The sequence below is a fragment of the Bubalus bubalis genome, chromosome 6 (genome assembly GCF_019923935.1).
Source record: "Bubalus bubalis isolate 160015118507 breed Murrah chromosome 6, NDDB_SH_1, whole genome shotgun sequence".
In the NCBI taxonomy this organism is placed as follows: Eukaryota; Metazoa; Chordata; class Mammalia; order Artiodactyla; family Bovidae; genus Bubalus; species Bubalus bubalis.
The window spans coordinates 6367203-6375508 of NC_059162.1; the positions used below are offsets into that span (position 1 = coordinate 6367203).

Below are 8306 nucleotides of genomic sequence, written 5' to 3' on the forward strand. Positions count from 1 at the left end.
GCTAATTACTTTACAATATTGTATTGGTTATTTTTATAATAAAAATAATTAGTAACTTTGCAAAACTGATTTTTAAAAGTCACTTCCTTTTTAGGTAATAGAGTTGGTAACAGGTCAGCCAGGCTCCCCTTTCTACACTATGCTGCCCCGAGCAGAATCAAGGCTTTTCTGCAATACATTGACATTTCCAGTGGCAGGCTGTCATGGCCTGCTTTCACCAAGACAAAGGGAAACCTCTGTGAGAGGTGGGAAGAACCATGGGGTGGAGGGTGGGAGGCAGAAGAGTGATCTGAAGATGCAGCGTCATGAGTGATGAGGTGCATGTTTTTTCTCTTACTCATGATGATGATACTACATTATCATAAAACCGAGGCTTTTCAGAAACTATGTTTTCAAGGCTGAGGTCAAGGTACCTCTATTGCGAGGAAGAACAAATAGACAGGAGGGGGCAACTTTTCTAGAAAGGAGAAATGAGGTTAGGGCCAGAAGCGGAAGTTAAGTGAATCATGGGCTGATGCTGCTACTGCTGCTGCTGCTAAGTTACGTCAGTCGTGTCTGACTCTGTGCGACCCTGTAGACGGCAGCCCACCAGGCTCCCCTGTCCCTGGCATTCTCCAGACAAGAACACTGGAGTGGGTTGCCATTTCCTTCTCCCACGCATGAAAGTGAAAAGTGAAAGTGAAGTTGCTCAGTCGTGTCCAACTCTTAGCAACCCCATGGACTGCAGCCTACCAGGCTCCTCCATCCACGGGATTTTCCAGGCAAGAGTACTGGAGTGGGGTGCCATCGCCTTCTCCACGTGGGCTGATGATTCAGTAGCAAATCACCTTTGGGGATTGTCCTATCCACCAGGGTCTGATTGCTTTACAAGGAACTTGAGGAGCAAGAGGATCACCTGTATTCCTCAGGAGGTAGTAGTGTAAGATTCCTTGCTTTTCAGACTTTGCTCCTTAAGAATCCCTCACATCATTGGCCAAATGAGATGCACCTCCTTATCAGTTAAATATGAAGTATCATGTTTTGTTAATATCTATATAAATTTTTAATCCTATTCTATAATCATCTGTGTTGATTATAATAAAATTATTTTTATTCTCTGTATTTTCAATGACACCTGCTGACTAGGAAAATGAGCTGTATATGCCCTGAATGGGTACATTCCTGACACGAAAGGTGAGAGATGTCTTGTACCAGGTATATCTGGCTTTGATCTACTTGTTAGCTGTCCTTGTTCATGACATTCAGCTGCTAAACTGCAACTACCTTATTTATTTGTAAAAGAAAAACAGTAATCCTACCTGTATAGAACCATGTGAGAACTAAATGAAATAAAAATATATTGCAGTACCTTTCACTACAGAGATATATTAATAACTAACACTTACTGACCACACCTCAGATGGTAAAGAATCCGCCTGCAAAGCAAGAGACCCAGGTTTGATTCCTGGGCCAGGAAGATCCCCTGGAAAAGCAAATGGCAACCCACTGAGTATTCTTCCCTGGGAAATCTCATGGACAAAGGAACTTGGCGGACTATAGGCCATAAGGTTGCAAAAGAGTCCCACTCGGCTTAGTGACTAAACAATTATAAACAGTGACTAAACAACAGTAACAAACACTGAATGGTTAGTATTAAAGTAAGCGTTTAAGGCCCGTGATGTAATTACTTTGTCTTTCATTTTAGAAATGAAGTAACAGAGACTTAAAGCAGTTATCCTAATGAATATCAAAGCCAGGATGTGAACCAAGCAGGGTTTCTGCAGAGCCAGCTTATTTAAGTGAACTGCCTTCCACTGCCAGGGTTGGAGATTGTCACACATAATTTTGATGACCAATTTAGACAGCATATTAAAAAGCAGAGACGTTGCTTTGCCAACAAAGGTCTGTCTAGTCAAAGCTATGGTTTTTCCAGTAGTCATGTATGGATGTGAGAGTTGGACTATAAAGAAAGCTGAGCGCCAAAGAATTGATGCTTTTGAACTGTGGTGTTGGAGAAGACTCTTGCAAGTCCCTTGGACTGCAAGGAGATCCAACCAGTCCATCCTAAAAGAAATCAGTTCTGAATATTCATTGGAAGGACTGTTGCTGACGCTGAAACTACAATACTTTGGCCACCTGATGTGAAGAACTGACTCATTTGAAAAGACCCTGATGCTGGGAAAGATTGAAGGCGGGAGGAGAAGGGGACAACAGAGGATGAGATGGTTTGTTGGACATGACTTGATGACTTGATGGACATGAGTTTGAGAAGTTTCCAAGAGTTTGTGATGGACAGGGAAGCCTGTTATGCTGCAGATCATGGAGTTGCAGTTGGACTCTACTGAGTGACTGAACTGAACTGAATGTTGATGAATTTTCCAAATACCAAAAATGAAATGTTTGATACCATCAGTTGTGTGTTTAAAAACAGAGGTTTTACTAGAGGAATTGAATTGTTGGGTAGCATTTCATTCACCAAAGCCCCATCAGATGTAGCCTCAAGGCTTTATCTCATTGATATTTTGCCCTTAAGGAAGAAATGTTTTTCTGGCTTAAAGGTGGCTCTATATATATTCCTTGAATTGCGTGGTCATCATTCACTGTACATTAAGTTTTTGGATTGCCCACTATGTGCTAAAACTAGGTTCTATTCAAGCCCCTGGGAATACAAAACTAAATAAAACAGAGTCCTTACTACCCTCAAAGCTCACAATTAAAGCAGTGGATTTCAAGCAGTTCAACCACAACCCAAAGTAAGAAATTCATTTTACATTGAACTTCGTAGAACACACACACACCTACATAAATACACACACACACAAATGCACATACAATATAGTTAAATTTCATAAACTAATCTTACTATATGCAATGTACTGGGATATTTTCTTTTTGTTATATGTTATTCCACTCCATTTTATTCTAGTCTATTCTGTGTTTCCACGTGTTGAATGCCCTAAATTATTTCAAGACACTCATGGATTGTGACATGGAATTTGAAAAATACTAGTCTTTGGAAAGAGTTGTTGTTGTTTAGTCGCTAAGTTGTGTCTGATTCTTTTGCAACCCTATGGACTGTAGCCCACCAGGCTCCTCTGTCCATAGGATTTCCCAGGCAAGAATACTGGAGTGGATTGCCATTTCCTACTCTAGGGGATCTTCCCAACCCAGAGATCAAACTTGCATCTCCTACATTGGCAGGTGCATGCTTTACCACTGAGTCACCTGAGAACAGCAGTTAAAAGGGCAAGTTCAATATAATATGGGAATACACTAAGAGCCATCTAGACAATGAACTCTTGGAGATAAAGGAAAGAAACTAATTCATCCTAGCGGTTGTTAGGTCAGATAACACTAGGATGAACTCTGAGCCTCAGTTCATCCCTTAAGGGATAAGAAAATTGGTGGAAAATGAGAGGGGGAACAATCCAAGCAAATAAAACACCATATGTAGGTGTGAGAGGAAATGGTAAAAAGCCAAGCAATGGAGGACGGGGGAAGAATGCTAGTTTCAGTTTGAATTTGTGCATCAGGCAAAGGACAACCATACTACGAAAAAAACTAAACTTACCGGAGACCCTGTTATAACAGAAGCAGTCGGTTCACATTCACTAGAATGATGTCCACATCTGGCCATGATGTCCATTGACTCTCTGCTTGGGGCCAGCACATTCTGCGCTAAAGCCAAAGAAGAGGAACCTTGAACTTTGACCTTAAGAGAATCAGTTTAAGTAAGAAGTCAGACACCTATACAAATAATTTTGATACCATGTAATTAGTTCCATAATAGCAGTATGTACATAGCGCAGTAAGTGTGTAAAGTTTAGTATAAGGAGTTTCAGCTTGTTTTAATTGTCACCAACTGTGAGATGGTCATTCCCATATCCTGCTGATGGGAGTCTAAATTTATATAAAATTTCTGGAAAGGAACTTGACAATATGTTTCGACAGACTTAAAAACATTCACAGCCTTTGGCCAAACAATTTTGCTTATAGGAGGCTATCTCAAGTGTAACTCAAAAAGAGACCCAGCCCTCTTATGGCAGCTGCATCTCACCACAGTGTTGTGATAAAAAGAAATATAGTCTGGCAACCAAATGTATTTGAAATTGGTCCCAATCTTAACTACATCTCTGGAAGAACACTAAAGGAAATCCAATATAGCTGCACTTTACACATGGTGATCAGGAATGGTGTGAAGGAGTTTATCTTGTCTGCATATGCATCCCAAAAAGGGCCTGTGTTCTATGCCAGAGTCAAAGCATGGGGAAGGGAGGTACGAAAAAGAGTGAGAGAAATAAACCTATCCAAAATTAAACTAATTTGACACACGTAAGAGCAGAAAGCCAGGGTTGGACTGCTATGAGAATGTGATCTCCATGGGAATGTGTTCAACAGTGGGGGAACTTCCATGCGAAGTGAAATAAAGTCAAAAAAATATTTAAATTACCTCAAGTAACATCTGGATTTCATTTGTAAGGATGAAAAATTACTCCAGAAGATATTAAGTAATAATCAATTAAATGATATATTCGTACGGACTTCTCTGGCGGCCTAGGTGGTAAAGATTCTTCCTGCAATGCTGGAGACCTGGGTTTGATCCCTGGGTCAGGAAGATCCCCTGGAAGAAGGCATGGCAACCCACTCCAGTATTCTTGCCTGGAGAATCCCATGGACGGGGAACCTGGTGGGCTACAGTTAGTCACAATTAGTCGGACATGACTGAGCAAATAAGCACACAGCACACATATTCTTATGATATAATATGTGCATCTACTGACTGTCATAAGGTAGAAAAAATTGTTTAGAGACTGGAGAAAGCAGAATATAAGAACACAGAATAGTAAAAAGTATACCAAAATAATAACATGGAATATATTGATTTTATTCTTTACTTTTCTATATTTTCTACACTGTATGTAATGAACATGTATTACTTTCTCTATGCAGAAATTTATTTTTTAAAACCATTGGCTGGGCAAGGAAAATTACTAAAATCTGGGATTAAGAAATAATTACAAGAACCAGTTTTAACTTTCTAGATGCCTGCTAGGTTTTATCCCAGGAAGCTGGCAAGATAATAATTATCCTATGTAAAACTTGAGTATGGAAACTTTGTTGGGCAAAGTATTAAATGTTTTTATTATAAAAGTGTCCTATAGGCAAGTGCTTATTTGCATAGGTTATTTAAAAGTAGGACTTCATGGAGCCTTTGTCATTAATAATCACAATTACAGCAACTAGAGCTTCCCTGGTATCTCAGCTGGTAAGAATCTGCCTGCAATGCGGGAGACCCCAGTTCAATTCCTGGGTCAGGAAGATCCCCTGGAGAAGGGATAGACTACCCACTCCAGTATTGTTGGGCTTCCCTGGCAGCTTAGCTGGTAAAGAATCCATCTATAGTGTCAGAGACCTGGGTTCAATCCCTGGGTTAGGAAGATCCCCTGGAGAAGGGAACAGCTACCCACTACAGTATTCTGGCCTAGAGAATTTCATGGACTGTATAGTTCATGGGGTTGCAAAGAGTTGGACATAATTGAATAACCTTAACTTCACAGCAACTAGACCCTTAATTTTTTTGTCCTCACAGCAATCCTGTGAGTTGAATACTGTCCACATGTTTCAGACAAGGAAACTTATTGTTGTGGTGATTAAGATGTTTACCCAGATCCACAGATAATTGATAGACTCAGATACAATACACATTTGTCCTTTCTGTCACACTTTTCCTTTAACTAAGTAGTTACACTGGAGGAATTGTCAGATTATTTGCAATATGAGAAAAGCAAAAGACCTAGGAATGTCATATGGGCCAAAATTTCAGAGAAAAGCACATCTCTTATATCTTCCTTTTTTTTTTTAATTTCTTCCTTCCATTATGCAATGGCAGGCAACTGGGCTGAGAAATCTGTTCTCTAGAGCAGTGTGGAATAAGGAGCAGGAAGCTCTGTCTAAAGTTTTGACATAATCCTTGAGAGCTCCCTAGCACTTTTTTAAATGAAAAGTATTCTACTAGCACCACAGATGTTTCAAGCTGTTTTTAAAAGACTATTTGAAACTCGATAGATTGAAACTTTAGCTTATAATTCACCTTGGAATGAGCCAGGGTTGATTACTGCTACCAATTCTTACCTTCTTCAGACTTCCAGCTCTAATCACTTCCATTAAGCTCTGTGCCACTCAGTAATTTACGCATATGATGGCCAGCAAAAAATGAACAGCAACCTCCGGTCACCAGTAAGAGGTGCTATCCAGCCTGACAACTGTGAGTCATGCACATGACCACCACATTGGTCCTCTTTATCCTCTGTCTCCAAATGGTATAGGTCCAGTCTGATCACAGGTGACCTTGGCCTGCAGTGGCTTGAACCAGGGTTTTGCTTCCTGGCCAGAGATTGAGGTCAGGCAGTGGCAGTGAGAGCACTGAATCCTAGACACTAGACAAGTCACCAGTGACAAGACTCCTGACGCTTTGGGCTTTGTAGAAATTAATTCCCACAAAGACAAAAAGTAGTGAAAGAAGTAAAGTGTTTATTAAAAGGAAAAGTAAGAATAGGCACAGTGGGCAGGATCAGAGAGTGAGTTGTGCCCTGTGGTCATTTGAATCATTTATACAGGGCTTTCTTCCAGATTTCCTTTGGCCGATCATCCTGCTTTGCCTGGTTCTAAGTCTGTATTTGGTTTATCTCCCATATGTGCATGCACATCTCGTAGCCAAGATAGGTGTTACAGAAGAGGGTCGGTTGACATCACTCTCTTTTTGACTTCCAAAGAGCCTCCAATTAAAATAAATAAATTTAAATTTAAAAAAAAAAGAGGCTATCTGCACACATACAGTTGGGAAGGTCTCCTTGACCTGGAGAATGAGAAATATCTGGGCAGGATTTAGCTCCTCCTGCTCTTCATCTTGCAGTATCTGTCCACAGGAGACAAACTCCAGCTGTTCAGAGTGACAGGGCCCCATCTGTGTCCTGCCTCAAGTCAAATTTGTGAGGTTTAATTCTGACTTGCTTTTATTTTTCAAATTCAGATTCTTTTCTAGGATTTCCTTCAACTCCAACTTGGTTGAAGCTTGACTATTTTTCTAGCCTTTTCTCAGCCACCACAGTCAGCAAAGATTGTCTTCTGTCATCTCTTGCCTGCAAAGATTCACTACATGACTGGTATTCCTTTTAGAAAGTTCACACAGTACCAAGACACCTCAAGATATGACTCTCAACCTTACCAAATTGCTCTAACACCTGATTTTTAGTTTCCCTGCCTTGGAGACCACCTGTTGAGACCATCTATTGTCCTGATATTCCTTACCCTAATGATTAGTTCTCTCTTTAGTGGCCCTCTCCAGAAATTTCCTCAATTTGTTCCCTGAGTTTCCTCAAGACTAATGGATGCTAATAAGCTAAGGATGCTAATCTCCATTCATTATTGCTTCTTATCCTCATGAGTTGAAATTGAGGCATAGACAACTTTTCATAAATATCTTTGAATTTTCCATTCTGATCTAGACATTGTGATAAGTCCTATAGAATGTGAAAATGCTCATGACATAGTCTTACCTTTATTGTATGAAATTTATTGACTTTTTAATAAGGAAAATATGGATAAAAATAATTCTAAGATAATTTGAAATGCAGTATGTGCTAAATAGAGCAATGAGGTTTGGAAATGAAAAACAGAGTAATTGTTTTGCCTGTAGCTATCAAGAAAGCTTTCTGGAAAGGAAAGAATTTGAGCTGAGCTTTGAAGCAAGAGGAATTTAAATACAGGCGGAGAAAGATATTCTAAACACTGGGAATGAAAAATGTAAGACAGTGTATGGTAGGTTAGGCTTCCCAGTGGCTCAGTGGTAAAGAATCTGCCTGTAATACAGGAAACATGTCACATATGAGTTGGATCCCTAGGTCAGATAGATCCCCTGGAGCAGGGCATGGTAACCCACTCCAGTATTCTTACCTGGAGAATCCTATGGACGGAGCAGCCTGATGGGCTACAGTCCATGGGGTCGCAAAGAGTTGGACATGACTGAAGTGACTAAGCACACACATGGTAGGTTCTGGTTTTAAGAATTTTCTGTGTGTTTGGGCACGAGGACGCTTGGAAGGAAATTGAAGGAGGTGCCTGGAAAATTAGCTTTGTACTTGATCTTGTAGAAATCTAAATTATGATAAGTACCCTGGACTTTGTTAATCAGTATAGTTACTGTCAAGTTTTGAGCAGTGGCTGTATGTAATGCTTACCTAGTTATTTTCTCCAGCCTTTATACTCACTAGTAGGATTCATGTATAGGTAGGTGACTTGGGATATCAGAGAGAATGGATGGGAGCAAG

The 8306-nt window shown here is 40.2% G+C and overlaps 1 protein-coding gene across 1 annotated transcript in view; it reads right to left on the reverse strand.

Moving 5' to 3' along the window:
• The window catches only part of RGS4 (regulator of G protein signaling 4), a 59379-nt gene extending 52436 nt beyond the window's left edge, over positions 1–6943 (reverse strand). The window contains exons 1-2 of the mRNA XM_044944866.2: positions 6815–6943; positions 3551–3691 (exon numbers count right to left, since the gene is read on the reverse strand). Of these exons, the coding sequence (XP_044800801.2) occupies positions 3551–3691; positions 6815–6943 (270 nt within the window). The remainder of the gene's footprint in view (positions 1–3550; positions 3692–6814) is intronic.
• Between the last annotated feature and the right edge of the window lie 1363 nt (positions 6944–8306).